Source organism: Rhinolophus hipposideros (genome assembly GCF_964194185.1).
Source record: "Rhinolophus hipposideros genome assembly, chromosome: 4".
NCBI classification, from domain to species: Eukaryota; Metazoa; Chordata; class Mammalia; order Chiroptera; family Rhinolophidae; genus Rhinolophus; species Rhinolophus hipposideros.
In genome coordinates, this window is record NC_138050.1 from 79,510,073 (window position 1) to 79,530,104 (window position 20,032).

A 20,032-nucleotide genomic window follows, 5' to 3' on the forward strand; every position below is an offset into this window, starting at 1 on the left:
CTTTGTAAAAATTTTTTATTGGCCTTTGATATCCATAGATAAACCTAGTAGGCAAAGTTACTGCTATGATCAAAACAGACTCCACACTGGGTGCTAGGCCGTTCTGAGTCTAGAGGGTGAGAGCGAAGCTGTCTTTTCTGTTCACATGACTTGACTGCTCATGGGTATTTTCCAAAAGAAATATTCCATTGCTGAAATTCTTATACTAAAGAGCATTGCCTAAGGGAAGTGCTATGATTGGTTTGTTGAAAAAAGTCTAGAAATGCTTGTAAAGGGTTAGACTATACAGTAATACTGGTACAGCAGAATTCTGATTTTCAGGTGGAAGAAAACACTCCACCATGTTCTTCTAATTCTTTTTTCTATTTAAAGGAATATTGGCTTTTAAAAAATATATTTAAAACACTTCATTTTCATAATGTTATTCTAAAGGGATAAATACTTTTTTCTCCTTTTTACCTTACATTACCTTACTTTACATTTTAGCAGATTTTTTTTTATTTTTTACCTGGTATTAATTTGACTATTTTATTATGATATTCGTGTTTATAATATTATATCAGATAGAATCTGATAGCTACTTGATTGTTAGTTGGGGAGTAACAGAGTACTCATTCATATGTTGCATTCTTGCCATTTGTAAACTAGATAGAATATTGGCCATTTCCTTCTTGAAATAGGAATTCTGATACATTTGCTGACTTCAGGATGTGTTAATAGCCCTTATTACATGACGTGGTTTATCTTTTTTTTATTTAGGTAAAATATCCTTATATAATAAGTAAAAAGTTAAAAGTTAAACTTTCCATAATTTCACATTCAGAACTTAAAATATTTTACAAGTCAAAATTTCCTGTGGTACCATATACTTAGACATTTTGAAGACTTTTTTTCTCCTTGAATTCTGATATACAAAATATTTTGTTATCTGGTTTATATTATATCCATTTTTGTTTTATAAAATGCCCTTGTGTAAAATTTGTTACAAATATGAGTTCCTGATCCAGAAATATTAGTCCACATTCAGTTATATACACTGCCACAAAAAAAGTAGACTCCACAAGAACATATCCCATTTCCAAATTTAACTGTATATTTGATAAATGAAAACAAGGATTTGTTATCTATTTTGTCAGTGTCAGTGACCTAATTAGTAAACTTATCAAATCTAAATGTGAGGTTACTTTAAAGTCTGTCTATCATAAAATCTTTCTAATTTTCTCTTTATTCTATGAATAGGTAATAGCACATAAGAAACTAATTGTATAGCTGTGCCTTTTATTGTAGAACAAGTTCTTCTGGATCAAAATTCTCAAACTCCTCCTCCAAGCCCTTTCTCAGTACAAGCTTTTAATAAAGGAGCAAGTTGCAGTGCCCAAGGATTTGATTATGGACTTGGAAATAATAAAGGTAAGTGTTTAAAAGTAGCCTTTTACTTACCTAACTTTAATATTTTTATTACCTTCTCTTCTATCCATTTTTATTACTGTTTACCACAAAACTTTGTTAAAGTTTGTTCCTAGAAAAACTAACAATCAATGTTTGCGAAGGTGTTCCTTTTATATTATTATTTTTAACAGTTTTACCTTAAATTTGTAGGAATTCTTGCTTATTTGTTCCTATTTTAAAGATACATTTTGAATTCACATCATAAAGACTTTGTGTCACTATATCTAGTAAAAGAACTTTTTTGTCTCGTCTTATTATTTTATTTGAGTAATATTAATGAGCATAAAAGAACTTTCCAGAATGATCTATTTAAAATTAAAATATTTAATATTTTTAAGTAATATACATGAGCTTCATTAAATTTGTGTGGTTTTTATGTCTAACTGGGTTTATCTTAGTTAATTTAGAATTACATGACATGATATGTATGGTTTTGATATTTATAAAGAAGTGACAATGTAGTAGAAACAAAAATAAAAACCTAAACCATATTAATATAAAATGTATATTACTTTTTTGGCTGCATTAATGGAAGAGATCAGCATCATGGACAATCCAAACATTAGTTATTTTGACATAATTTATACCTGAATTTCATCCAGAATTTCATTTGTATGTAAATTCAGACACATTCATGTTCTGAATCATGAAAATCAGCCATAATGTCAGCAGTTAGCATACAGTGTATGATGGGTAAGAGGGAGAAGACAGCCTACATGGAAGTAGTCTTATTTTAAAGTGTTATTTAAATTCACAGGATTTGATTTCAAGAAATAAATACAGTTCATTATATACCTGATTTGCAGAGTAAGTGAAATAATGAAATAGTCTGCAAAATACAAAATTACATCAATATAGAGGAAATAGTCAGTTTAAAATAAAACCACTTTCTGATTGATATGTTTATTACTTTCCACAAAGTATTTTTATGAAGGAAGCCTAGACACAGATTTCTGTTGGGCTTTCCCTGCTCTGTTGTGTTGGTCTATTCTGCAGGTTTGGGTAATATATGCTCGCTTGTTTCTGGTGGCTCAGATTTCAGCTAAAGCTAGATTGTCATACTTAAGTAGGATAAATTCTTGGTGGCATTTTCTTCATGTTTCTTTCCTCTGCCATTGTCAATCCTTAAAATCTCAGTGTTTACTTACCACTAGTATACTTCTATAATAATTTGTTTTAAACCATGTTTAATTCAGATTGTATGCTTTCAGTCTCTAAAATGTCTGAATTGTACTGGTGGCTACTTTAAATCAGTCTTTAAAATATAATTTCTTAAAACATCATAAACATCAACTTTCCAGAGATGCAAACATTGCTGACATTGTGTATTAAACAGAAATAATTATTACTTTTTAAAAGTGTGATTTTGCTACTATAGCTCAAAAATAACATGTACTTATTAATAGGCTTTTAGAACATTTATTAATAGATGCAGCAAATAAATAATAAGAAACTTTAATCTGATTACATATAGTTAACCTTTATTTAACAATTTACCATTACCTTTAACAATAGTTTCCATTTTCTTTAACTCTTTATACTATCCAAGATCAAGAAATTATTTTTTGCAAAAATTCTTTTTCTTTAAAACCATTTTATAAAATTCTCCATAATTGCTAAAACCCTTTCTGTAACCTACAAGGTTAATTTTTTTATATAAAGACATGTAGCTTGTGTGCATAATTCTTTCCATATAAATCTATTCTTTGTTGGTGCCTCTTTTGAAATTTTTGTTTACGAAGCTTTATTGTATTTAGGGAATGTGGCTGGGAAGGTACTGTTTTCCAGTTTCTGCAGATGTCAGGATATGTTTTTTTTCCCCTCTTCTTTAGCATCATTGAAACTATTTTATATATATATATTTGCATAAATGAGGAGTGATGATCCATTCAATTATATTATTTCATAATGTTAAAAATATTTTCCTGTTAATATCTCTTGATTTAATTTTAAGGAAAAGTGTCAGAATTTATATTTGAGATAACTATTTAAATTAGAGAGCTCATATTCCTTTTTATATATATGTCTTATAGACTTACACATTCAAGCAAAAGAGTTCGTGCTTTTAAAAATGTATAATTTCTTTGGCAGTAACAACTTTAAAAAGAAAAAATTATAACTAATGTATATATGTTACTAAATTAATAACATATGTTGCTTCCATTGAATACATCTAAAAAAACCACTCATATTTGTTAATTTTCTGCATGAAGTGTATTGCATATGAGGCAGGGTGATACTAGTCATGGTCACGTACTATGTACAAGACATCATTTACTTAGATCTTATTTATACTTGTATGATATTGAATCAACAATTCATAGATTCTTCATAGCGTCTGTTCTCCCATGCTGCTACTAGATGTTGTATATGAATTCAGATGGATTTTGGCTGTCATATAAGATTTGGTGGGATGCTTCCATTAAAACAACATGAAACATTTGGTCCCTAATTTGAGGATAACGATCAGCAACTTCCACGCATTTCTGAATTGGCATAGTTTTATTTAGTTGTTTGACTTTATCTGAATGTCGTAAAGCACCATTTACTTTGCCATTTTGGATGTTAATTAATAACAAGTTGTAGTTTTGACTGTTTTGCCCACTGCAGGTGACCAACTGAGTGCCATATTGAATTCAATTCAGTCACGGCCCAATCTCCCAGCTCCTTCCATCTTTGATCAAGCTGCAAAACCTCCCACTTCCCTAGTCCACAGCCCATTTGTGTTCGGACAGCCCCTTTCCTTCCAGCAGCCTCAGCTTCAGAGTAAGTCTGTCAGTCTTACCTGCCTCATCAAGCCATTTCTGAAGCTTTGTTCTGAGTTGTTTATCAGTTACTAATTATTTATCAACTCACCAGATTGGTTTTATTTAATGAGGATGTTATCCCTTCCCATATTTTTGAAGCATTTAAGCTATTCTGAGCTAAGACATTCTGCAGCTAAGACATTTGTTTTTTTAATCACACTTTTTTAAAGAGTACTTATTAAACTATGACTAGTCTAATTCCTGTATGAGCAAATATATACTATAAAAAACCATTTAATTTAAAATTTTCTTTTATAATATGCACAACTATGCTAAGCATCAGTTGTAGGGATAACTTCCAATGTTTTACGTTGGATTTTTGTTACTTCGAGATGCCCCAAGAGAATAAACCTATTTCACTATACCAGTAGGTAGAGGAGAAACTGTACTGGGCAGGTTTATTTGCTTCTTTTAAATTAATTTTGTATCCATAAGATGTATAGTAACTTAGGTGTCCAGATTTTCTCAAATTGTTGTTTCTTCTCTTGCTTTTTATTGTTTTGTTGTTCTTGTACTTCACGCCAAATTGATCATTTGATCCCAGTTCGGCCTCCTAGGATTGCTCTAGCCCTTCATCCATGATAGTAATTTACAGTGATATGGAAAATCAACCAAATAAATTACACTTAACTGAGTATTCTTTTTTCTGAATAACTTGCTGAGACTCCCACTTCAACTTCTCAAAGCTCCTTGCAATATGACAAAATTCTTGGCCTTCAATTCACATGTTGTCTGTGCAACACATAAACATGCTCATTGAATGAGAGAGTTCATGCAAGTCTCAGCTTACACACCCATGTTTGGATTCCAACGCATGATGTGTTTTCTTCAGTAAAGTACATTCACATGGAAGTCCAAGTTATTTTTTTCTGCAAAATTAGTAACTGTTATTAGGATTACTTAAGAGAATGTCCGTTATTTTGTCTTTATTAGGAACCAGAGTAGTGTGTAGTTAGCAAATGACGTTATTCACTATGATATAATTCTCGACCTTAGGTAAAGAGTGCACAAGAGTGTCAACTTTTCTAGATTTATACTATACATTAGACAAATTCAACTAATGAAACTAATTAGATTGGAAATGTACGTAGTATCAATTTTTAGCAAATCATCTCTATTCACATATGATACTCACTTGAATGTCTCTGAAAAGAAGAATTTCAAGGAAACATAATAGTGATATGTGTGTGAAATAGTTTCTTCCTTCTTGATAAGAATTACAGAAGAATGAAAGAACTGAAGACTTAGTTTACTGATTTTATGGAGCTACAGACTTTTTACACTTAGATGTACGCAGGTTGCGGGACATTCTAATGATAAGGACAAGGAGAAAACAAAAAGGGAAAAAAATTATAATTAGGCAGAAAATACATATTACATATAAATTTTTTTAAACAGAAATTAATAATGTCATACTAGCAGCAGACAAGAAAACTAAGGAAACGGCACCTTTTTTTTTACCTAAAGGGTCATTACAAGTCTTCTCAAAAACAAGTATAATTACTGTTTCTATTTTACCAAATTTACTGGAATAATTTGAAACAAAATATTAAAAACCATAATAAATTAATTTGTCTCCTTGAAGGGATAATAGGTTTCCAACTGACATTGTATCAGTATAATTTTATGCGTGTTGTGACTAAGTATTATCAGTACCACCACTTCTTTACCACCATCTTGGAGCAAATTTGAAATCATGGCCTAGAAATGTCTCCATTACCAATTTTCTGAATCATTACTTGACTGTACTGCAGCAATGGGAATTACTTAGATCTTTCTACAAACCTCTAATCACCAGCAGAGTATCACTGAAGTTTGACTTCCAAATTTCAGAAACCATAAGCTTAATCTTTAGCATAACTAAAAAAGCTATGGAATCTAAAAGTAGGTTTAATACTTTGGAAATAAATTAGAATTATATTAATCATATCTATTAGGAAAATTAAATGTGGCAGAGTGCTTATTGTTGACTACCTGAGTAAGTTATTCCTTCCTGAACTTCACTGCCATCTACCCCACCAGCATTTCATCTTGCTATAAAAGATGAATTATGAATACTAAACTACCTTTAGTAAAATTAGATTAATTTTTGTTTTATACTTTTGTGATACTAAAAACATTATGTATAGAAGACCATAGTTGTAAATTTATGCTTGTACTGCTTGTCACCGCTATGTACTAAACACTGTACCTTAAGCACTTTAATACATCCTCATTTGAGATAATGTCTTCATTTTGCAGGTAAGGAAACAGACTTAGAGAAGATAAATGATTTAGCCCCGAAACACATAGTAAGATGGTATAACCAGAACATGAGGCCGATTCTTCTGACTGCAAAGGCCTTGTTTTTAAATATTCAGTTTTGCCTACTGATAAATAATGCAAAAATCTGTTCCTATATATATATAATTGTTTTTAATGTTCTGCTTATATTTAGTTCTAGCACCTAGAGGATTAGCTTTATTTGGATTGATTATTTTTTCCTTTATAGTTTAATTTTAAGAATATAGCTTAGTTTGAAAGAAAAATATTTCCCGAATGTCATATCACAAGTTCCCAGCTAAGTAGACGAGCTCCACAGAAACACACATAAACTGGCCCTCATGTCAACTTTTTTCTAGCATTTCTAGCATTATTATCAGTAATTTTTAAGAGTTTTGTTTTGTTTTTTCCTGAAGCATAGTTTTTTTCAATAATCTCTGGAATTTGAAACGATCTGGCACATTAAATTAATTTGGTAATTTTTTAATTAGCAAAATTATTTTATAAATGCACACATACCTATATATACAAACAAATTATTTCACCTGCTATTCTAGTGAAATAGAATAATTACAGAAAGAAAAGTTACAAGTTTTCTTTGTCTTACCATACATATGTACACAGTCAGGAGAGAGAGGGAGAAGTGTGTATATAGACTTTTTCTTAATGTTCTATAATTTACTTTTTCATTTCAAAATTATATCTGTAGTTTTTAGACTGGATAAGCAGTTGGTCAGTAAGATTCTAGTGGACTGAGACAGAGAGTGGTATCTGTGCCTGTTTTCTTTTAAGAATATTGCATTCCTTATTTTTATTGTCTTTCTTCATTCCTTTTGAAAGCATCATTGTTTGTCCCATAGCCCCTGACAGTGTCTTACATATCATAGACTTTCCAGGAGTATTTATTTACTATAGATACCTAAGATTATCACTTGTTTAGTGTCAACCATGAATTGAAGAGTATATGTTTCTTGTGATGATGGACATTCCAGTATTTACTCAGAGTACATCATCAAAGAAGAAAAAGAATATTTCAGTAGTAACAAACCAGCTATAAGGTAATGATATGACCTCTAATGTACTGAATTTCTGAGCAACATCCTCCAGTGAAAAAATGGTGTTTCAAATGACCGTCCTTATCACAAGCATTTTCTGCCTACTATCCAAGAGGCTAAATAGTTTACCTTTTTTGGTAGAATAATGTTAAAGCATTAAGAAGTTTATTCTTCCAGAGATTTTAAACATGTAACATATAATATGTGTCAAAATATATCATACTTTCAAGCCCAGATATGAGAGCTCTAGGTTACCTTGCAACAAGAGTATTTCTGTTATACCTGTTATGTCACATTTTTAAATGAAACAAAAAATTTGCTAAATGTGACAAAAGAGTCCACTTGAGTATCTGCATGCATCTTTATTTACATTTCAGAATGCTTACATATATACATTAAAACACTGAGTTTACTTAGAATATAGAGATGTAGTGATATAAAAACTTTAAGTTCAAATTTCTCCTCCAGCCACTTCCTTGCTTTAGTTACTTGAAACATCTGAGCCCCTTTTACCCCATCCATAGAATGGGGTGCCCAATAAATGGGGTACTGATACCATTGTTGACTTTTGATGCAGATATTTCTCTCTCATGCTCCAGGGAAGACTGAAAGAAATCACAGTCTCAGAGAGAGGGGTCTGTTCTCTGTGGAAAGAGTTGCAGGAAGGAATTTCAGAAGGGACAAGTGAGGTTTCTTAGCTACTTCTCACTACATTTTTACAGCATAATTTCATTATTTGTTTTGAGATTAAGTCTTCATATAGTAACACTATATTCAGAAGTTAGTATGGATGTTATTATAAACACCAGGTTTGTTTCTAAGACTTAGAGATCATATCTATCCTGGACTGGAGTCATACCACAGAATCTGTTCGTTTTGATCCTTGCCTGCAATGAGACGTGACATGGATGAAACACTTGACTGAGGAAGGAGACCTGTCCTTTTTAGTCTCTGTTCTCCCCAGCTAGTTTTGTGACACTAAGCTGATTTCCGAGATCCTTTTCCTTTTTATAATTTTTGTAAAGAAAAAGCGTATGATGATTTTCAACAAAGATTTTATAAAATCAAGATCAGCTTATTCAAATATTTAAGTTCAATTAAATTTTTTATTCAAAATTAAGTTCAATTAAATTTTTTACACTTGAACCTATAGCATCTATCACAACAGCCAACATATTGATTTTAGTTTTGGCTCTAACACCTTTAGCATCCTTACAAATCCCTGTCATTTTAGTCATGGACCAGAATAGATCTTCACTCCGCGTCACCATCTTCTCTATGGTATGAAAATTGTGACCCATGTTCCTTTGCCTCTTCATCAACAATTTTTCCGTCAACACTTCACTTCATCCTAGGAATTCAAACCAAAGATTATGCTACTGTTGTAAGAGAGTATCTCCTCATGCATGTTTGCTTTCTCCTGACTAGATTTGGCTTTGTGTCTCTCCCTCCTTATTGGCTACTATTCAGTCCACCCTTCATTTTGAAATATTGTACAAGGCAGCCCCAAGCATGTCTTAAGTACTGCAGGAGCAGCGTTCACAGAACGCATGAGAAACATAGGAAACAAAGCTCCTTGCTCAGCGAGGAAAGGGTAGAGAAGGCCTTAAAAAAAAGAAGTAGCCCCTGATTCGGGTGTTGAAAGACTCGTAGGAATTTATCAGGCAATGACGGGGCCGGGGAGGACGGTACAGGAGCATTCCACTGTGAGAATAATGTGATCTAGTTATAGAGATCCACTGAAGCAGCAAATGTTTATGGGGCACCACCTAAGTGTCAGGCACTATTCTCAGCACTGGTCATGCAAATAGTTCAGTGTGGGAGGCTGTTGCAGTAATCCAGGTGAGAAATGATGGTGGCTTTACCAGAGTAATAGCCAAAGATGGTAGTAAATTGTGGAATACTAGATATAATTTGACAGGGAACCAACAGGATTTGCTTACAGATGGAATAAGCAATGAGTAAAGGGTGAATCTAAATTTTTTTCCTAGGCATTTGGAAGAATGTAATTTCCATTTACTATGGCACTCCGGGAGAACTAGGTTTGGTGAGCAATAACAAAAGCTAACTTTTGGACATTATATTGGTAACCTACTGTTGCATAACAAACCATGCCAGAATCTATGACTTAAAATGAACAGCGTTTAGCTCACAATTCTGTGAGTTGGCAGAGTAGACTGGGTTCAGCTAGGTAGTTCTTTTAGTCTTGGTTGGTTTCCTTCATGCATCTGTAGGTCAGCTAAGCACTTTTGCCTCGGGAGGTTGGCTGGACATTAGTTGGTATGAAAAGGGTACTTGAGCCAAGTGTCTCTTAGGCTAATCTGAGTTTATTGGCTTCGACATTGCTGGATTCTAAGAAAGCAAGAGCGTGCACAATCTTTTGTGCCTTAGGCTGAAATTAACAGCATTACATCTGCTACAATCTGTTGGTCAGAGCAAGACACTAGGAGAACCTGTATTCAAGGATTGAGAAATACACTTCACTTCTGATTATTATTGAATTGCTATGAAGGGGCGTAGATACAGTGGTGGGGATAATTGTATCCATGTTTGCAAATAATCTATCCCAGATATGTTAAGTTTGAGATTACTATTAAATTCGGTGAAGATATCAAATTGAGATCGATATATGATCCTGGAATTTAGGAAATGTCCTGTAAATCGTGACTCCTTTGGATTATAGCAGAATAATTTGAGAATTGTTATATCTAGGTGATATATAAAGCCATACGGGTGGATTAAAGCAGTAGGAAAATAGATATAGGTAGAAAAGAGAAGAGGCCTAAAGACTGAGCCCTCTCCAGTGTTTAGAGGTGGGTAGTAGGAGAATTCGGCAAAAGAGACCAAGAAATGGACAAAGAGGTAGGAAAACCAAGTGAGTGTGGTGTTTCTGGACACCAAGTGAAGAAAATATTTCAAGGAAACAGTGATAGCTGTATCAGATGTTGCTAGTGTGTCAAGTAAAGTTAGGATTGAGAATGGACTTGGGTTTAGCAATGTGACAGTCAGTGATGATCTTGATAAGAGCAGCTTCGGTAGAGTGAGCTACCAAAGCTTAGTTTAGTGGGTTCAAGAGAAAAGGGGGAAGAGATTGGAGACAATGAGTATAAATAAATATGTCAAGATGTACTGTAAAGGGAAAGATAAAACAAAGTGAAGCTAGAACAGAGAATGTGGGATTTAGAGATGTCTTTGTTTTGTTTGTTTTTTATTGGGAAAAAAGGTAACATCAAGGATGTTTTCTAATGAGAATGATCCAATAAAGAGAAAATTGATGATGCAGGAGACAGAGGAGAATTGGTGGAACAATACTCTTGCATAGGAGAGGGGATGAGATCTAGTGCAAAGTGGAAAGGTTGGCTACGTTGGAGGACAAATAGTTTATCCGCCATAACAGGAGAGAAAGAAGAGGTGTAGTATTAGGCACTTGAGAATGTTCTTTTTTTGTTTGTTTTTTCTCAGTAAAATCGGAAGTCCTCAACAGCCCAGAGTTAGCATATTATGTCAAGAGTGTGTTGGTAATTTGAAGAAAGGGGAGAAGATATGAAATAGTAATAGCTAACATATACCAAACATTTACCATATAACAGGCACCATTTTAACCACTTCCTATGAATTAACTCACTTGATCACGTTAGACAACATGATTCAGTTGAGAAGCTTCACAGATTTGTAGCTTAGAGTGTTAGTACCCTAGTGGCAGAGATCGTGAAGGGTCTTCTAAGCCGTACTTAGTAGTTTAGATTTTGTACTGTAAGTACAGTGAATAAAATGAAGAGAGCCGGTGAAAGGAATATATAGTTCTGCAGAATTTTAAAAAAATAAGTGATATCTGTTTTACACTTGTGAAAGATAACTGAAAATATTATTAAAAAGGCCCTAGAGAAAGGGAGAATGTTAGAGTCAGGGACTCCAGAGAAAAGCTGAGTATGGCTTAAACTAAGGTAAATTACAGTGAACAGCAAAGAAGGAACAAGTTTAGAAATATTTAGGCAGTAAAATGCACAGGACATGCTAATCACTGTGGAAACAAGTCCAGAATGATGTCTAGTTTTCTGGCTTTATTTTGAAAGAAACTCTTTACCCAATACCAATAAACAAAATAAAAAGCAGGTTTTAAGGAGAAATGAGTTCAGATGGGTAACTTAGCTCTAGTAAACTATAATATAATTTGAATATGGGAAATGTTTAGCATTTTCATAATTAAAGATGGCATTGTTGACTGACAAGTTGAAAATACACCATTCAATTATTTGTGTGTGTATATATATATATATATATATATATATATATATATATATATATTAGTAAAAATGAATCAAAGTATTTTCATGATTTTTGCAAATTTAGAAAGCATTTTTTAAAGTATTTCAATTATATTTTCATATTAGGTCTGCCACTTTTCTCTAAAACTTAGACTATAGGCTTAGTAAAACTAAAACTAAATGTTTTTTAACAGCTTTACTGAGGTATAATTGTGTACATTTGATAAGTTTGAACATATGCATGCACCTGATACCATCACCATAATCAACTAAACGTTTATCTTTTAAATCAGACTTTTTATCTCTTACCATTAGATATTGTCTTTCTTCTCTCCAATCCCTTCAGTTTGAGAAATATGTCATAGGATGGTATAATTAATTTCTGGTGTTCAGGGGACCTCAGAAGTCATCCAGCTCTCATTTTGGAGATAAGAGAATTCTCAGTGACTTGCCCAAAGTTATATAATTAACTGGCAAATCTAAGACTCAGATGAGACTTTGTGTTTTAGCTGTCCTTGTACTACATAAGCGTATCCTTCTGAAGGCAGCACATGGTTACGGTTAATCACCTGATCAAAAGTCTGATTTCTATGATATATAAATACTATTTTTTCCTTTGCAACTAATAAACAATTTGTGGAGCACCAGGTTTTTTATTGCTGAGAGTATCCCCAGCCCTCATGTGCCTCAAGTTATTGCTCAAGGAGCAATGCTGAATCTTTTCTTGGAAGTTTTTGAAGTTATTTTTCCCAAGGCCTAGCATTATACACATCAAATTTTGCTCCAAGTTTTCCTTTCTTAGCCATAACAAACTCTGAAATTACATGCTTATCTCTAATGTTATATCCATTAACCATATTTACTAGGGTTTTACTACAGAGGGTGCCAAAAAAATGTATACACATTTTTAAAAAGGAAAAACTGTATTAAAATTGTAATACTCAACATATACCAGTAACGAAAGATGAATACAAGTCATGTGTATACATATTTTTTACAACCCCAGTATATATTCAGTAATATTATAAGCATGTTTTATGTAAGTACAGTTACGTCTCGAAGTCATTTAGAGACACATCATATTTTGGAGGTTATCTATCTTACATGTTTTCATCTATCTTCCTTTCTACATTCATATCATGTGGATTGACGTTACATCCTAGTGAAAAGCTTATTTCTATTTTGTTCTTAAGTTGGAAATTTTGTTCTAGCTTTCATTCTTTTATAATTCATTTAATACACTAACATTTATGTAAATAATTTTCAGTTTTTATTCCATGTCATAAGCTCCTTTAGCATTCATCCAATTTCACTTTTCTCCTGATACATTTACTAGGATTCTGGACATATCTGATGCAATGATATTGCCTGGCTTGCAGTGTGTCTCTTAAGGATTGCTTCTCTTTTTAAAATTGAAAATACAAATCTTTTAAAAAATTAACTATATCAAGGTATATTTAAACATAAAGAGCAAATTTTGTAAAAATTAAATGCGTAACACAAGTGTTGTCTGAAGTCATAACTTAATTTCTTTAGACTTTTAAAAGATTTTTCTTCTTATTCACTACAAATTATGCCTAGGAATCTAGTCTCTCTAGGTTTTGTAACATATTGAAAAAGACTTCAAGGCTGTTTTGGCTTCAAAGCCTTTTCCAGGAGTTTGTCCTTCAACCTCTTACATCATATTCTACAAGTATCCTTGTAGTTTATCACATTTATGTTTTTGGGTGCTTCCAATTAAGGTAGTATTCTGATTTCCTGCTCCTGTTTCCTCCTGCCAACCCCACTCTCCACAGATTTTAGCAACTAAGCCCAATTATCTCCTTACATTGGCATTTTGAATTCCCCTTGAATTAACTCTTCCAATCAAAAGCTGTTGCCTCCTAACCGATATTTTCAATAAGAGTTGCAGACTATGTTATATGAGATTTAGAAAGCGTATGAATTTGTTTTGTAGTAACTGGTACTTTTTAAGTTTTATCGACTTCAAAAGAAGGATGCTCAAAAATATTAAAAGTGGAACATTTTTTAACTTAGATAAAGATGATTTGATGGCATATATGTCACATCTCTCCACCCACTCCCAGCATTCTCTCTTAAACCCGCTTCAAGATGTTCTCGCAGTTGCCTTTATCCTCAGAAATTGCTCTAGTCACTCTTTACTTGTTTTGCTAAGTTCAATTGTCCGTTCTAAAGTCTCATTTTACTTGATCTATCAGCAGTGTTTGACAGAGTTGACCTCTCTTTCCTCCTTGAAACACCGTCTTCCTTTGCCTGCTGTATATTTCCTACCTTATCAGCTGTTCATTTTCATTCTCTTTTCTACATTCTCCTCTGTTCTGTTTTCCTTGGAATGTCCCAGAGCTTTGGGCTCTTCTAGACCTCATCTCTAAGTAGTCTTATTCAGGCATAGAATATTGCCCAACATCTACAAGCGTATGACTCCCAAGTTTATCACCACTTGATCAAGTATATGCACATACTTACTGGTTCATTTCTTCTTTCACCTGAAGATAAGCTCCATGAGAGCAGGAACTTTATTTCTGCTCATCATTTTATTCTCAATGCCTAGAATACTATCTGACACACGATACATACTCAGTACCTTACATGGAATGACTTTTTGGTTTATGAGTAGTTCACCTTTAATCTTGGCCATAGTAATGAATCAGTCAACTATTACTTTTCTATTTTGGGAAAAGTGTATGTTGTATCCAATTTTTTATTTCAGTAGTATTACGTTGTCTCATTACCTGACTTTATTTCACCTCTATTGATTACATTTATTTTAATTGCCATGAAGTAAAATTTTAAATAAATTGGATTTTTTCCCACTTAGATAAGGTGGGATTTTTCTATCATACTGCTATTAACTTTAAAGGTTCTATTAATCCTTTTGAAAAAGATAAATTATTTAATGTTAAGTACTTCATTTTCCGCATGGTAAATCATAAATGTGTCTAACATTTTCAGTGACTTGTCAATTTTCTTTGTTTTGTGTTATGAAACTTATAAACAAAATGTGGTATCTCAGTAATAACATATACAAAACAAACACTAAATATTGGAATTAGTACTAACATTGTTCACTGAAGATGCACTCAGAAAAGTAGTCAACCATAAACGTCAACTTGGGTCCGAATTCTGAGATACATACTGGGAAAATCATAGTCATGTGTCCATACAAAAAACCAGGTGACAGTAGGTCAAACTGTAAGTAACATTTATCTCTCATTATTTACCAAAACAGTTTTACTTACAAACTTCTATTTATATGGAAATGAGGACCAAATTGAAGAAAACCGACTTAAAGAAGTATTAGTCTAAAAAGAAATGCTCAACTTTGATTTATCAGAACGATGAGCCTTATCTAACTTTTAAGTTAACATATTTGGAGCTATCATTATTAATCTAAATTAATTAATTTGACTATTGTTTTCAGTTTTAATTGTAGAGAAATATAAACTGGTTGAAAAATTTAACAGAATATAAACTTTTTAATAACAGTTAATAGTCACACATAGCCATTTGAAATGCTTTGTTTCTGCTTGCATTCTCTGCCAATTTTTTTTTTCCATTGAATCTGTGCTGCTTCTTTGCCAATGTTTTCCACTATAGAATCTCCATCTCGCAACCTTGCTTCTCGTGAGCGCATTTACAAAAATTATGGTGTAGCTGGGCCTGCCTCTGCTCTCTCATCTCTGTCTCACAAAACAAAGGGTGGGTATGCGTGCATTCATGGATGGGCCATTCTTAATGAACATAGGCGGTTTCAATAAAGAAATTTTAGTTCATCTCACTCATTTTCATCCCATTCCATTTTTTAAGATTAAAGTTTATCATTTTATTTCAATTTTGATGTTTTGGGGTTATTTGTGATATATCGTCAATATTATAGTATTCATTATCCTAATTGATAATGCATGTTTACTGTAGCTATAGGTTATATATTACTCTTATTTAATTTCAAACCTATATGATATCTTAAAAGGTAAAATAGGTAGTACATAGACAGAAATGCCTGATTTGGAGAGCTGTAAAATCTTTATTATCAGAACAAGATGGTATATATGTAAGTCATAAAGCACATTGTGATCTATAAAAATATAATAATCTTATGTGACTGGTTAGTCTTAAAGTCATTTTTCTGTTATACAATGTAAAAATCATTTTTCTATTTTAGATTTTTTTATAAGAAACACTGATAATTAGGTTAAAGTTTTTTAGTTTAGCTTAGTTATCAGGGCGCATAAATACACACACACACACACACACACACACACCCCTACACTGACCTACTTACCTTCTGGCATGAGTCTTCCTTGTAGTATTAGTTACTTAGTTTTCAGTTTTTAAACTTAGTAATGTTTAAACTATATTGACAACTGATAAAATTTCAATTTTAAAATGTGCTTTTAGTCTTTTAAAATACTATCTATGCCTCCTCATGTTTTCATCTTAAATTAATATGTAAACTTTTAAAATCCTGTGTCAAAATTTTATCAAATTTTGCAGCAGTGGCTAATATATTGCATAAGTTTTTCGAGTAATTTTTTTTTGCCCCCATCCCCCCTTCCCACCCCACCAGTTTTTAAGCCGTTGTTTCTCAGTCTAGTTGTGTAGGACACAGCTCCCTGACCCATGCTTGTATTAAGAGCCTTGCGCTCCCTCCTGGCTGAGGCAGTCGGTCACCGGTTGTTGGTCGGCTGCTCACGGCAGTTCTTGCCGGCTGCCAGCCACACGCCGGCTGCTCACAGTAGCACACGTCAGCACACAGCAGCCCATGGCAGCTCACAGCAGTTCACACCAACCTCCGGCTTTTCACAGCAGCCCAGCTCCAGGGAGAGCCGTTGTTCACAGTCTTAGCTCTAGAGGGTGCAGCTCATTGGCCAATGTGGGAATCGAACCGGTGGCCTTCTGCTTTAGGAGCACGGCGCTCCAACTGCCTGAGCCACTGGGCTACCCTCAAGTAATTATTAATTTTTTTTCCCTTAGAAATGGGTAACAGTTTTACGTTTGTTTGTACAGTTGACAATGATGCCATAAATATTATCGTGTAATAAATACTTTTATAGAACTTAATCTCTATAGTACATAGTGTTATATAACCTGATATATACTATCTATTATTGCATATCATATTACAGTATAGTACTACATTCTGCTATGTTATAGTGTGGTATCATATAACATGATGATTTACAATTTTGGCATCAAAGCAATGATATAGGTCACTAATGAATGAATACTTAACATTTAACATATTTACTAATTTGTTTGAATGTACTAAATTTCTATTCTGTCGTGTATTTTTCAGAATTCCTTTGAGGTTAGAAAATATTTTGCCTATTTTAATTAAACTTATATATGATAAATATAATCATTAAACTCAAGTGATGAAGTGAAAGTATGTATGATCTAAAGATTTTTAACGATTTGTTTGTTTATTGGTATTTCAAGCAGCCACATGACAATTAGTAACACTATATGCCTCAAAACTTTTGAAACCCAAATAAAGGAAATAAACATTAGTGCATATAGATTTACCACACTTCACTTGACATACTCTTTTTTAAAAACATATATGAGATATATTTTGGAAAAGTAAATTTTTCAAAAGGATTTAATTATAATTTGACAAATCTCAGGAAGAAATAATTGCACATTTTTTATGTACGTGGACTCCAACAGTTCACCACTATCACACAACAGTACTCCAACTATCATCATTTAGAGATCGTAAAAAAAGATTCACCACTACTAGAGGTAGAGAGATAAGGTATACCCTCTCTAACCCTGTCTGTTTAACACTTTTTCAGTAACGTGACAAGTGGTGTTCCTGCTATTTGAAAGAGTCCGTTGTTCAACCAGTCACAGAGATTTCCTTTGTGAGGACTTGCGCACCATTAATTGAGAAAGCAAACCTCCTTTGATTTACAAATTGATCTTTTACAGAGACAGGTGCCGGATATAAAAGATTTACTACCTATTTGTCTAGATTCACCATTATAATATGTGGTTCAGCTTCCAAAATATATGTGATGATAAAGGCATTTCAGCTATCAGATTAGTAAAAAAGAATTAGTACTCTAAACATCACACCCTCAAAATTAGTGGCAAGGACTAGGTTGATGTTTAATTCTACCAACTTCAATACATTTTTTTTATAAAATTTACTCTATGGATCAAAATATGGTCAGCAGTTTCTTAAACTATTTTTATATAATTTGAGAGCACTTATAATATTGTAACTTCTTTTAATCTTTGCTCTACCACGAAAGCATCAGTATCTGGATTTTTTTGTGTGTTGTGATTTGTTTACGTATTTTTTTCCCTGAACTTAGCCCAGTTTCTTATAGTGCTTTTATAAAAAGAACACATATATAATAAATGAAGTTCATGATAGAATAATAAAAGATTGCAAGAAACTGAGGAACGTTATATTTAATAGTTACTTTTATTCATCCAAAGAATGATGAATGGCATTTTGCAATTAAATATTCAGTTCATCAACGTGCCCTAAAGAGGTGATTTGCCATATTTCATTATTTTACCACAGAATTATTTTACTTGCAAGCAACTGACCCTTACACAACAATGGCTGTTGTCACCTCTACCCTGTGGCCTTGGGAGCCATAATTGTAAAAAGTGGATTTTTGCAGAACCTGAAGATTTGGGACTAGCAGAAGAAAAAAGTGTTAAGAAAATAGGAATTCACTTCCTCATTCAACAAATATTGAGCATTTACTATATCCCAGGATCCATTCCTAGCATTACATGAGTGAAGAGTAATAGACAAAAATACCAGTCCTTGCAGACCTTCCATTAGGAGGGCAGATTCTATGGCAATACCATCTTGACCTGTAGATAGCTGGAGCATGACTACAAACACACATGTGCGCTTGCATGCACGCACAAGCACCCAAGCCAAAAAACATTTCCCTGTGTCATTCAAAATTGTTCACATCCCTTTTTCCAAAATAGAAAAGAAAGAAATACCTGCAGTGTAACCGGTTAACAGATTGTTTGCAATTTACTAGGTACCCTTTTTAAAAATACATAAATACTTCCAGCAAGGTTTATGGATTTTCAATTTTTCATACCACATAAATCACTTTAATCAGGTTGTTTTCCTCCTAACAAGCAACTAATATCACTTACGTTATGATCAGGAGTTCTTATTTTAGGGAGGAGAGCTTTAAGTGTTAGGTTTTAACATTTACTGGCAACAAAGATGACTTGGCTGTAATGCCTCAAAGGCAAGTATGAAATATTAATAGTAGGAAGGAGAAACACTGAATGAGGGTCAGGGTACAAAAAAAAAAAAGCGTCCATGTGGACGTATCTAGTGCTTTGCCTGGAAAATAGGTGGAATATTTTTCTTTTTATATTTTTATCTGTTATTTTCCTAACTCTTTGTTTCAAGCCCCCCACCCCACCCCACCACAATTCAGACATGTACTACTGATTCTTAGGATCCTCTTTTTTCCAAGAAGACAGAAGCTTGAGTTCTAACCAGCTAAGTTTAATGAGCTAAATAAATAAATGTTTAGAATACTGTTTATTTAGAAACAATAGATTACCTGAATTGCATGTAATTAAATAATACCTTTGGGCATTCATATGTTAATTATAAATTATTCTAATTCAATCATTAAAATAGTGTCTCCTAAGCAGCTCTTTATTAGCCTAATGTATTTGTGTACTAAAATGATAAATTACATATAAATTCAGTTTCCTAATTCAGTAAGTCCTGCACTGTTACCCTAACAAGTATCATCTACTAGAAATTTAGCCTGACTATTTTATGTTTAAAAATACATGTGTTTTCATATTTTTTATTCCAAAAAATTAGTTGTTTTTTTTTTCTTTTTAATCCCTCACTGAATTGAAATTCTCAATTAATTATTGTATTAAAGGTGAGGTTTGGATATGACAGATAATTTATACTGTTACATAGGTACTATTTGTTCAGTCTCTTTTGCATCCATGAAAATTGTTTTTGGTGGAAATGGTTGTATAGTGATGAAATAGAAACGTTAGGAGAAATATTTCCCTTTTTTCCCCTTTATTCTTCAAGCGTTTTTGTCTGTAACAAGCAATATAAATTGTTTAGCTATGTTTTGTGTTTAGTAGCTAAACATTTAAGTGTTCAGTAGCTAAGTTATCAGTAAGCTATAATTTTATTAACAAG

At 32.8% G+C, this 20,032-nt stretch overlaps 1 protein-coding gene across 6 annotated transcripts in view; it reads left to right on the forward strand.

The window, feature by feature from the left end:
* The window catches only part of MYCBP2 (MYC binding protein 2), a 251,054-nt gene that overhangs the window by 183,462 nt on the left and 47,560 nt on the right, over positions 1 to 20,032 (forward strand). For 3 of the 6 annotated variants that reach the window (XM_081045566.1, XM_081045568.1, XM_081045569.1), the window contains 2 exons: positions 1,288 to 1,410; positions 4,036 to 4,215. In XM_081045566.1, the coding sequence (XP_080901692.1) occupies positions 1,288 to 1,410; positions 4,036 to 4,215 (303 nt within the window). The remainder of the gene's footprint in view (positions 1 to 1,287; positions 1,411 to 4,035; positions 4,216 to 20,032) is intronic. The other 3 variants (XM_081045567.1, XM_081045571.1, XM_081045570.1) reach the window with 2 other exon arrangements.